Raw genomic sequence first — 13047 nt, 5'->3', positions numbered from 1 at the left:
TGTGTGCATGTGGGTGGGTGGAGCCTCCTGCCACCACCACTACCAGTTCACCCAAACTGGGGCGAACCGGTAGCAACCCATCACTGCTGTGACCGCATGACATGTCAGCAGGCCTTGATGTTGAGAAGGGAGGCATCCTCTGCCCCTTCCCAGAAACTCCTGGCTAACCTAAACTACCTTTCCCCAAACTTCTTCAGACGCAGCCTCCGTACAGGTACGGCAACTGTTGGCAGAGCTGGAGAAAGTGAACAGTGAACTGGATAAGCAGGAGAAGGCCATCACGGCAAACCTTCGTCCTCCTCTAGAGCAAAGCAGGGCAGTGCAAGATAGCGCAGAACGCTCCAAAGACCTCAAGGTAAAAGCAGGTTGGGGTTGATTGGAGCTTCTCAACATTTGCGACTGCTGGATCTGGGGAAAAAAATATCCTTTTTTGGAGTAAAGCTGCCAAGACTGTAGTAGAAGACAGGTGACAGGTGGGCTTGACGACTGCAAGGAAGCAAAGAATCCTGAAAATGGCAATTTGGCTTAAGAACCTAAGAAGAGCCATGCTGAATCAGGCCAAAGCCCATCGAGTCCAGCATTCCGTGTCACACAATGGCCCACCAATTGTACATGGAGATCTTGAGTAGAAAAAGAAGGCAAAACCCTCCTTTTCCCCTGACCCCCAACAAATGGGACCCAAGGGAATCCTGCCTGCTTCAACCAACATAGAGGCGGCACTTGGACATCCGTTTCAATAACCACCGATACACTTGGCATCCATCAATCTGTCTAATCCTGCCTTGAAGCTATCTAGGCTGACAGCTGTCACGACTTCTTCTGGAAGTGAATTCCATCAACCAAGGACCCTCTGGGTGAAGAAATATTTCCCTTGATTTGTCCTCACTTTCTTGCCTATGAGCTTTAGGGAGTGTCCCCTCATCCTAGTATTGTGTGATAGAGAAAATAATTTTGCAACCTGGTTTCAACCTGGTTTCATAAGGGAGGGGCTCCATTTCCTGGATCATTCTTGTTGTCCTTTTTTGCACCTTTTCCAGTTCCATTATATCCTTCTTGAGGTGCGGTGACCAGAGGTATAGCTTGGGCTAAGATTAGGTGGGATAGAACCTTATTAGCACAGTGCTTCTCAATTATTTTCTATTATGCCCTCCCCCCAGGAAGATGTAAACAGTTCACGCCCCCCCCCCAATTTTCTGCCTATGTGTGTCTTGTGGCCTGCCCCACCCAACCTGCCACCCCCAAATTGTTCCCCACCATGAGACATCCTACCTGACACGTGTACTGATACCTCCATCGTGTTCCTTGGTGTTGTGTCCAGGGCAATACAAAGCTGAGGAATGTTACAGAGGTACCGGCACTGTTCCCTGTAAGCTGCGCACGCACGCACACGCGCCCCCCAAAATACCCTCTGCGCATCCTTTTCCAAGGGTGTGCAAGGAGCCGGGCATTGGAGTTGGGGGCGGCGAGCGATGAAAGTGCGGAGGCGCTGCGCGCACTCCCCACCCCCCTGCCAGTCCACGGGGGGGCAGGGCCGGGGAGGTGCTGGCAGTAGACATGGGTGAAAGGAAAGGGAGCCACGGCCTCTCGCCGCTGCCCCCCCACCCGATCCACCCCCTCTCCGGCTTTCTCCACCTCCCACCTTGGGGCACGACTTCTCCCGCGGCGGTGGCAGCTGCGGCTTCTCCTCCTCCTCATCCATGCTCCCAGCCAGGGGGCTGCGAGAGAGTTTTCTCCACGCACTTCAGGAATGCCTGCCCTGCCCCTCTCGCAGCCCCTTTGCTGGGAGCACTTTCGGCCCGAGCTTTCAGCAAGGGGGCTGCAGTAGAGGCAGGGCAGGCATTCCCGAAGCGTGTGGAGAAAGCGCTCTCACAGCCCCCTCGCTGAGAAAGAGAGAGCAACAGACAGAGCAAGATGGAAAGAGAGAGGGAGAGAGAAAGTGAGAAAGAGAAAGAGAGAGAAAGAGGGGGGGAGAAAGAGATAGCAAGAGAGAGAACAAGAGAGAGAAAGAAAGCAAGAGAGATAGAAAGCATGAGAGAGAGAGAAAGCAAGAGAGAGAGAAAGAAAGAAAACAAGAGAGAGAGAAAGAGAGAAACAGAGAGAGCAACAGACAGAGCGAGATAGAAAGAGAAGGAGAGAGAAAGTGAGAAAAAGAGAGAGGGAGCAAGAGGGGGAGAGAGAAAGAGAGAAATGACTCTTGATTTATCCCTGCTGTTCTGTTCGGGCCTGTGAGACCCAAAATCAAAGTTTGAGACCCTGTAAAAAAATTTCCCTGCATATCTGAAACTTGAAATTTCATGACTTTGCATCATTTCAGGGGTTCTCTCTATGAGAATTTTTTGGGGGGGGCGGGTTTCTTTCTTGCTGAAAAAAAAAGTTACACTTGTACTGTACCCGGGTCACCCTGACCCGGACCAAAAATTCTTCATTTGTAGTGCTTATGTTTGGTCAATCTGAAAACTTTTTTCACTTGGAAAGTAGTCTGAACATTTCTGCACACAATGATATGAAAATTGAACTGAACAAAATTATACATATTGGTTTATTTTGATTATAAAAGGCAGACCCCCCCCTTTATTTGTGAACTTTTTTTGTTCAATTTATAGATAGTTTAGCTTGCAAAACGCGTTCAATTTTACTAAAGTTGGTGTGGGATTGGTAGTTTGAACATTTCTGAACATAAGAAAAATATAAATGAACTGAAAGAAATGATGCTTATTGGTTTTTTAAAATCAGAAATAAGGCCTCCCCCCCCGGCTCCAATCTTTTTCACTTTAAATTTTTTTTAGGCTACAAATCTGAAATATTTTTAATATCTTAGGCATTCATTTACTCAATTTAACATTGCTGATCATCATAAATATATTTTTTTGGGGTGGGAGCTAACTTTTTACTGGGCAAAACTTTACCTAAACTTGTACTGTTCGAGTCTATTTGACCCGAAACAAAACAATTCTTTTAGGTACTTAACTTTGGTCTTTTTGAAAACCTTTTTCACTGGGAAACTAGTTTGAACATTTCTGAATATAATGATATGAAAATTAAACTGAAAAAATTGATGCTTATATTTTAATTTTGATCAAAAAGGCCCCCCCCCCATGTTTTCAGCATTTTGCGTCAGTTTATATTTTTTTAGGCTACAAATCTCTAAGGAATATTCCCCCAAAAGTTTTGATATACTAAATTGAACATTCCTGATCATAAGAAAAATAGAAATGAACTGAAAAAAATGATGCTTATTTGTTTATTTTGGTCACAAAAGGGCCACACACCCTCGGCCTTGCTGTGTGCCATTATTTTCACTTTTTATATATATATGGCTTGAAATATTTGGAATATCCTTTTGAAAAGCAAGCACATGATAGCCAGACAACTAATTTTATGAAAGAAATCCATTTTACTAAAAACAAGTATATAATTTTCGAATTAACAGCATAATTTTTTTATATAAATTGAAATAATTGAAAACAGTGGAGGGTGAGACTTTTTGTGCAAAATAAACCAATAAGCATACATTTTTTCAGTTCAATTTTCATATCATTATGTTCAGAAATGTTCAAGCTACCAATCCCACACCCAGGTTTAGTAAAATAGAATGCATTTTTCAAGCAAAACTATCCATAAATTGAAACAAATTTCACAAAACTGGGGGGGGCGCACATTTTATCAGCAAAATAAACCTATAAGCATTAATTTTTTCATTTCAATTTTCATTTCAATGTGTGCAGAAATGTTCAAACTTGCTTCCAAGTGAAAACAAATAGACCCGGAAAAATAACATTAGGGAGTTTTGTCGAACAGAACATGGGTAGCATATGGTAAAAAGCACCCAAATAATAACAGAGAAAAAAACCCCAGCCTCGTTTGTGTGCGTGTGTGAGCCCTTGAACCATTTCCAATAGCCCTCACCTGTTATTGGAAATGTTTCAAGAGTTCACATAAACACACACACACAAGGGGGGAGGAGACAGGGATGGAAAAAGAGGAGAAGATAGTAATAATAGTAATAGATTTTGGTTTTGTTTTATTATTAATTTCTTTTAATAAAAAAGAAGGGTTTTTTCTTATTTGTTTGTTTGTTTGTTTGTTTGTTTGTTTAGTTAGTTAGTTAGTTAGTTAGTTAGTTAGTTAGTTAGTTAGTTAGTTATACTTCTATGCCACCAAGTCCCAAAGGGACTGCTGCTCAGACACTATACTTTTCCGCCCACACTGAAAAAAAATTAGAGGGAACATTGGGTACCAGTAAAGTGTCAAGTAAGATGCACATCTTAGTCCTGCCGGCAAAAAATAAATGTTCCCCGGGGTCATGCTCTCCCCACCCTGGCATTGCTCCGCACCCCTGGGCATCGCTCCATGCCTCCCAGGGGAAGTGCGCCCCTCTACTTGAGAAGCAATGGATTAGCAGGACAGAAGCATTAATCTTGCACTCAATTGCAAACCTGATTAGGACAGCACCATGGAGATCTTCTCCAGTTGGTTTGAATGTTACAGGGATGTTGCCATGATCACTATCCAACTGCATATCTCACCATTTTCCCCTCTGAAACATCTCCACAGAATGTCACCAATCAGATCCGTCGCATTGAGCCAGAGAAAGCAACCAAGATCCAGGAATGTGAAGTCTTCATCGAGTCGTTGCCCGAGTCCAGCGGTACCACCTTAGTGAAAAGCAAAGTGGAGGAGACCAACAACAAATACAACTGGGTTGCTCAACTTCTCAATGCTGCTGAAGAGAAGTAAGTGCTTGTTCTCTCCTGCAGTTTCTCCCAAGACGAATTCACCTGGTGCCTCACAATCCAGGTCTTTCCCAGTCCCTCTTTCTGGCACCTTGGCCAGCTGTCTTTTGGAGAACTTTGCAAGCACTTTTGGACAGCCACAGCTTATCATTAGGCCCTTTGTGTAGCACCTTGAAGGCGATAGTTCATCTTTGGGTTAGGATGGAAAAAACTTCAGCAGAGCTGATTGTCAAGGGCTCCAAATAGCATCAAAAATTAAAGCAGAGTCCAAGGCAAAGTATTCCTCAAAGTTCCAATTTATTAGCAGAACCATATTGGCACATCTGTGAGAAACTCGAATCTAAAGCTACGAGGGTTTCTCCACCCAGTTTAAAGTTAATTTCCTTGCTCCCACACTCACAAGTTCATCACATTGACCTGTCTCCTTCTGCCAATGTCTCCGTTACTCCCATCAGTTTCCAGGCAAGTACTGAACAAAGGATGACCTTGAGAATCTAGAAGGAATTTGTTACAGCTACATCTCATTCATTCCTTCATTCACCAAATTTATTTGCCGCCTATCTTGCAATTCAAGGCTCTAATTTGAATTAAAACTGTAAAACCCCAGCCAATTCAAACATTAAAAAAAAACCCAGAAACCTAGCACTGAATCAAAGTTCATTCTGGCTAGTCTTCAAGGACAGCAGCATCGTAGAGCACATTTATTTATTTATTTATTTGTTTGTTTGTTTGTTTGTTTGTTTGTTGGTTTGTTGGTTTGTTTGTTGGTTGATTGATTGATTAATTGATTGATTTTTGATTTTTATGCCACCTTTCTCCTTAGACCCAGGGCAGCTTACAACATGTTAGCAATAGCACTTTTTTAAACAGAGCCAGCCTATAGCCCCCACAATCTGGGTCCCCATTTTACCCACCACAGCAAGATGGAAGGCTGAGTCAACCTTGAGCCAGTGATAAGATTTGAACCACTGACCTACAGATCTACAGTCAGCTTCAGTGGCCTGCAGTACAGCACTCTACCTGCTGCGCCACCCCGGCTCTTTACATTACAGTAATCCAGTACAGTAATCCAGACAGGAGGTAACCAAAGCATGAGTGGCCATGAACCATGTCCTCATTGTATAGCCACAACCCTTTAAGGGTGAAACAAGCAGGGTAAAAGATCAGGAGTCTCCCTTTTTCTGCTTCATTGCTATGCCTCACATTGAGGCACCAAGTTTCACCGAGTGATCCTTCTTTACGCATGCAGGATTTTGTTCAATCCCATCTCTCTGTTAGAAAGGATCTTGTGCTTTGTAGTGGAAGATCCCAAGATACCTTGAACTAATGGCAAAAGCATTTGCCCATTCTTGGGAACACTCAGCAGCTGTAAACCCAAAGCTTGTTGGTGCAAACATTATTTCCTTTAATAACATTTAATGCCTTTTATGTAATTGGTACTGAATTAGGTTAAACAGTAGAAGGACAGCTGAGCTCTCAGCCCTGGGATGTCACAGAATTGAATTAAATGCTTGCACTGATCACAGTGGAAAAATGAACAAGCCGAAAAGAAGAGCTCTTAAAGGGCAAGAAAGTGGGTGAACTTAGAAAATAGAATAGAAAATAGAATTCTTTATTGGCCAAAGTTGGTCTCTGTACTTCCTTTGCTAGAAATTTGGCCTAAGGCCATGACCTAAAATGAAAATAAATCTTTTTCCCAAATATGATCGCTCTGAATTTTCATGAGGATCTCTAAGAGGAATGGAGGAACATTACAGGAATTTCTGGAAGTGGATGCTTTAGAACCAAATATGTCTCAGCGAGGATTACAGAACAGAATAACAGAAGAAAGAGTCAGAAGGGACCACGGAAGTCCTCTAGTCCAACACAAACAGGGGACCATATATCATCTTCTGGACAAGTGGCAGTCCATTCTCTTCTTAAAAGCCACCAGTGATGGAGCATACACAGTTTCTGGAGGCAAGCCTTTCCACTGGTTAATTGTTTCTCACTGTCAGGAAATTTATTCTTAGTTGTAGGTCGCTTCTCTTCTTGATTTGCTTCTTGTTCTACCCTCAGGTACTTTGGAGACCAAGTTGATTCCCTCTTCTTTGTGGCAAACCCTCAAATACTGGAAGACTGCTTTCATGTCTCCTCTGGTCCTTCTCTTCACTAGACTAGCCATGTCCAGTTCCTGCAACTGTTCTTCGTATCATTTAGCTCTAGTCCCCTAATTTATTTATTTATTATTTATTTATTTATTAGATTTGTATGCCGCCCTTCTCCGAAGACTCGGAGCGGTTCACAACAGCAAAGCACAGTACAAATCCAATTATTAAAATGAACAGTTAAAAACCCTTAATATAAAAAGAAGTCATACACCCCAAACAATCCATACATAAAGCGAAACGGCCAGGGGGGATCAATTTCCCCATGCCTGGCGGCAGAGGTGGGTTTTTAAGAGTTTGCAAAAGGCAAGGAGGGTGGGCGCAGTCCTAATCTCTGGGGGGAGTTGATTCCAGAGGGTTGGGGCCACTACAGAGAAGGCTCTTCCCCTGGGTCCCGCCAGATGACATTGTTTTGTCAACGGGACCTGGAGAAGGCCAACTCTGTGGGACCTAATCGGTCGCTGGGATTCGTGCGGCAGAAGACGGTCCCGCATGTATTCTGGTCCGATGCCATGAAGGGCTTTATAGGTCATAACCAACACTTTGAATTGTGACCGGAAACTGATCGGCAACCAATGCAAACTGCGGAGTGTTGGTGTGACATGGGCATACCTGGGGAAGTCCATGATTGCTCTCGCAGCTGCATTCTGCACGATCTGAAGTTTCTGAACACTTTTCAAAGGTAGCCCCATGTAGAGAGCAACCTGGTTTCTCATTTCTGCACTCTTTCCAGAGTCTCCTGCTCACAATCTTAGTGTGTAACCATAAAGAGGATCCTTCCCTCCCATCCCCAGGTATGGTGTGTATGTGTGGGTCAAATGAATCCTTCTCAGTTTGAGAACTCCATTTTATACGGACAGGAAGAGTGAATTTGCTGGAGTTCCTGATCTGTGACTATAGGATGGTCAGTGAAAAGAAGAGGAGAATCTGTCAGTCCTTTAAAGTAGACCAAGTCAGGAAACAGATGTTACAAGGTTTATTGTGGTTGGCCGCGCAGTTAGACAGATGTTTGTACTGATTTGGCATTTTTATCCACTTATTAAGTCCTTCTCAAGGACCTGGGATAGACAGATGTGGTTATTATGGGGTATCATCACAGGATGTAAGCTGTTTCAAGTCAAGCTGCCTTTTGCAATTGATTGATGGCGATTTTGTCAATACTGATGGTGTTCAAGGGATGCTCCAGATGTTTTGGAATTGCACCCAAGGAACATAGTAGTACTATGAATATTATCTTTGCTGTCTTGCCACAGTCGTTCTTCTGTTGGCAGGTCTTTAGTGTGATTGTTGGGGATTCGGGGGGAGGGGGAGGGTAAGAGCGTTCTGTGCACCTTTGCTGGTAACATGACCACAGAGACGTCTTCAGGGAGTGCTGGCTCTTCAACTTTGAAACAGAGATGAGTAGCGCCCCCTAGAGTCAGGAATGACTAGCACGTCTGATTGTCTCCATTTCCTCCTCTTCTATCCTGCTGTCTCCATGCACTGTCACGTCCACTATCCCATCTTTGTTTTTCCTACGGACAATTGTTGTTGTTATTATTATTGCTGCTACCTTATTGTTGCAGGGTACAGTAACAAAATATTTCCCCTCTTAGCCTAAATAGAATCAGTTTCATCAGAAATATCATCAGAATGAGTTTCTTTCTCATGCCCAATCCTTTCTCAGAGTCCAAAGGATTTTTTTTTAAAAAATCCATCCTGCACACCAGAGGAGGGTTTCGGCAAGTTCTGACCAGTTCTGGGGAACCGGTAGCAGAAATTTTGAATGATTCGGAGAACTGATAAATACCACCTCTGACTGCCCCTGTCCCCATCTATTCTTTGCCTCCTGAGTCCCAGCTGATTGGAAGGAAATGAGGATTTTGCAGTAACCTTCCTCTGGATTGGGGAGGGAATGGAGATTTTGCAGTATCCTTCCCTTGCCATGCCCACCAAGCCACGCCATGCCACACCCACCAGCCATATCCACAGAACCGTTAGTAAAAAAAATTAGAATCTCACCCCTGCTACACACCTTCATCAAGGTTGTCTCCACGTTCCTGTACACAAGATTTCAATTGCAATGAAAGTTGCGGGTCTTCAACTTGCTTCTTGGAATAAACAAACTCTAGACAGGATGGGAATTTCCACAGGCACCACAGCCGCCTTAGCTGGGATTTCTAGCTGAAGGAGATGGAATGAGAAGAATGGCTAATTCTTTCCCCCTGTCCTTACAGGATTGATGTTGCCAATCACCTTGAGAAGGTCCTTCAGCAAGGGAGAGACCTGCTTTCCGGCTATGAGAACAAGCTGGCCATCGAAGACACAATTCCCGAGGATGTTCACGCTCTGGACCACAAGAGGGAAGAATTGCTGGTGAGTTATCGGAGACAGGAGAATGCATTTCAAACACAGGAAAGACAAATTTGACTTGTCTGTATGAATGAAGGATGAGGGGCGGAGGGGAGATTCACATAATTTCCCTAGCAGTTCGCCCATGTGAGCGTGTGCACATGCTTGATTCAGTCACACACGCAGCTTGCACACATGCCATGATTTGAAAACGTGGCTAAACAAGATGGCACAACACCGGGGTGGGCAGGTGGGCTCACCTGCCTGGAGGTCTCTGCCAGTCTGGACAAAGGCTGCAAGATGGAGCAGGCTTGCCCAGTTGTGTGTCCTTGTGCACATGTACATGTACATATTGCAAAGGCCCTACAGATGAATCTTCTATATCAGTCAGCATTCAGCTGAGAAGAGAAAAGAAGAGAACAGAACAGAACAGAAACTAGAATAGAAACTAGAATAGAATAGAAAATAGAATAGAATATAGAATAGAAAAGAAAAGAATAGAAAATAGAATAGTATAGTATAGAAAATAGAATAGAATATAGAACAGAATAGAAAAGAATCGAGAAGAGAAGAGAATTATAGGAAGGAATATAGGAAAGATTAGAATAGAGTAGGAAAGAACAGAACAGAATAGAACAGAATGGAATAGAATAATAGGAAAGAATACAAAATAGAAAATAGAATTATTTATTGGCCAAGTGTGATTGGACACACAAGGAATTTGTCACTGTCATTTGTAATACTCTCCTGAACACCCTTCATTTGGCTAAAACGTGGAACGAAAGACTATCCATGTACCAGGTGATGTTTCAATTTTCTTAGCTTTGTGTGACTCCTAAATCCGTATCTTCATTTCTTATTTGATACCTTTCTGCCTAACATGTTCCTGGAAACACTGAGTTAAAACCTTGATTAGGCAAGATCATGAACTCTTGTGAGGCCCTTTGAGACAAGAACTCACATATTATTTAACAGTTGGGTTGGAGTCACAATCATCTGAGGTTTCCAATATGGAATCTGAAGTTGGTCCCTGGGATCAAAGGTTTATTCTTTTGGCCGGTGCTGGAGCCTCTCCTCGGGGAAGATCTCTCTCACCACAACAGGTGCACTGCACTCTTCTATGCATCGTGTTTACAGGCTGCTTGGTTATGAGTAGCTTTTAGTTGTTAATTAGGATGTTGATAAGAGCAACAGAAGAACAGCTCAGTGTACATATTCTGGAGCGTGAGAGAGAAATCCCCTGAGGATGGGCTCCAGCTTGGAAGAATAAATATTTTGTCCTGATGACCAACTCAGATTGCATCCTGCAAAATTATCCTGAGACACATATAGAAGGTTCCTCCTGGTTCACCCCACTTCTTCTATAGAAGATGTAGCAAATGGCTGGGGATGTCAGGTAGTCATTTTGATTGGTGCCGGTCCGTGGACACCCTCATCTTTTGGGGGGATTTTTTTTATGTTTATGTTTATATTTATGTTTATGTTTGTTTTCTGTCAAAATAACCCTGGTATTCCCAAATATGGGAGGAAGCAACTTTGCTTTCCTTTTACCTCTCAGCCCCACGCAGGGGCCATTTCCAAGTCAGATTTTTTTAAAACAAAAAGAAAAACCAAAACCATATAACTCTTTCCTGAAAAAAGCTGATTTGGAAGTGAGCTTGTGGCTTAGAGGTAAATATCCTGCCTTGCATGTAGAAGACTACAAGTTCAAATCCCAGTAAGGGTAAGTCTGTCTGATGAGACCATAACAAGGTTGAAATAGATCTATAATAGGCTTCCTTTCTTTTCACTTATCAGCAAAACTATGTATATATACTATATACATATATATAGTAAGTAAGTATGTATGTATGTATTATGTATGTAACATATCTTTTGCTGATAAGTGAAATATATATATATATATTCTGTTGGATTCAACAGAATCCATTCAGCAAAACTATTCAGCAAAATATGTGATATGTATATATGTATCACGTTTTTTTGCTGAATTTTTTTTAAATTAAGGGAGACTAGGATGATACCATTCCGGCCTTTTTCTGGCTTCATCAGCTAGCCACACCCTTACTGGGATTTGATTCGGCAGCTTCTGTCTTGTAAGGAAGAGAATTAACCTCTAGGCCACCAGATCTGATCCCTTTCAGCACTGTACCAAGGAGGGGTTATATATATATACCAGGATGATCCGACAACACACACACACACACACACACACACACACACACACACACACACACACACACATATATATATATATATATATATATATATATATATATATATATATATGTTTTTTCTTATGTCGGATGACCCTGGTATATTTTTAAGGAACGTCACACACAATATATATATATTGTCGGATCACCCTGGTATATATATAGCCCCTCCCTGGTACAGAGCTGAAAGGGATCAGATCTGGTGGCCTAGAGGTTAATTTTCTGCCTTACAAGACATATATATATATATATATATATATATATATATATATATATATACACACACACACACACACACACACACACACACACATATATATATATCACATATTTTTGCTGAATATTTAAAATTAAGGGAGACTAGGATAGCGCTATATACTCGGGTGATCCAACAGAAAAAAACATATATACATACAGAACATAGTTTGTTGGCTATGAATAAATTAACTGCCTTGAAATGGCAGTTTTATGTTATATATGTTTTTTCTGTTGGGTCACCCTGGTATATTGAAGGAACATCACGGTTCCTTTTTGCCTCTAGGCCCATAGAATTCATATATATATAAAACATGTGACATATGTATATTTATTTATTTATTTATTATTTGGATTTGTATGCCGGCTGGTTTCCAGATGTCTGCTGGCGGAAGGTATCATCCTGCTTGTTCATATTTTGAGGATGTTTTTCAATCTCGATGGCTTCCATGATTATTCTTTTGCTATAGTGTTCTGTTTTGGAAATTAATTTAGTACTGTGAAAATCAATTTCATGTCCTGTAGTTTTGAAGTGTTGGAAAAGGGAGGAGGTTTTTTCTTTTTTCCTTAATGCATTCTTATGTTCTGCAACACGTGCATTTACTCTCCTATTAGTTTGTCCAATATATGTGGCTGGGCAGATTTTACATGGTATTTGATAAACTCCCTGGTTATAACTTCAGCCTGATGACGGTATTTGATAAACCAGGGGCTATATGTTTGTTGTATAGCCCCTCCCTGGTACACAGCTGGAAGGGATCAGATCTGATAGCTCAACTGCTAATTCTCTGCCTTACAAGGCAGAGTCCACTGGATCAAATCCCAGTAAGGAAGGGTGTGGCTAGCTGATGAGGCCAGAACAAGGCCGAAATGGGACCATCCTAGTCTCCCTTAATTTTAAAAATTTCAGCTAAAAAAACATTTGACACACACAGAATATAGTTGTCGGCTATAAATAAAATTAACTGCCTTGAAATGGTCCTGGGTTGGGCCTAGAGGCAAAAAGCAGCTGTGACGTTCCTTCAATATACCAGGGTGATCCGACATAAAAAAACATATAGCCCCTCCTTGGTACAGAGCTGGAAGGGATCTGATCTGATAGCTCAACTGCTAATTCTCTGCCTTACAAAGCAGAGTCCACCGGATCAAATCCCAGTAAGGAAGGGTGTGGCTAGCTGATGAGGCCAGAACAAGGCCGAAATGGGACCATCCTAGTCTCCCTTAATTTTAAAAAATTCCAGCTAAAAAAACATTTCACACACACACACACACACACACACACATATATACACACACACACATACATACACACACACACATATATATGTGTGTCACATGTTTTTTTTTTTGCTGAATTTGAAAATT

General features: G+C 42.1%; 1 protein-coding gene across 1 annotated transcript in view; it reads left to right on the top strand.

Annotated features, from left to right (window-relative positions):
* PPL (periplakin) overlaps window positions 1-13047 on the top strand; it is a 122682-nt gene that overhangs the window by 98994 nt on the left and 10641 nt on the right. The window contains exons 14-16 of the mRNA XM_070760717.1: window positions 198-355; window positions 4555-4733; window positions 9097-9235. Of these exons, the coding sequence (XP_070616818.1) occupies window positions 198-355; window positions 4555-4733; window positions 9097-9235 (476 nt within the window). The remainder of the gene's footprint in view (window positions 1-197; window positions 356-4554; window positions 4734-9096; window positions 9236-13047) is intronic.

The sequence above is a fragment of the Erythrolamprus reginae genome, chromosome 9 (genome assembly GCF_031021105.1).
Source record: "Erythrolamprus reginae isolate rEryReg1 chromosome 9, rEryReg1.hap1, whole genome shotgun sequence".
Lineage (NCBI taxonomy): Eukaryota > Metazoa > Chordata > Lepidosauria > Squamata > Dipsadidae > Erythrolamprus > Erythrolamprus reginae.
The sequence above is the reverse complement of the archived record's forward strand: the minus strand, read 5'-3'. Positions and strand labels throughout refer to the sequence as shown.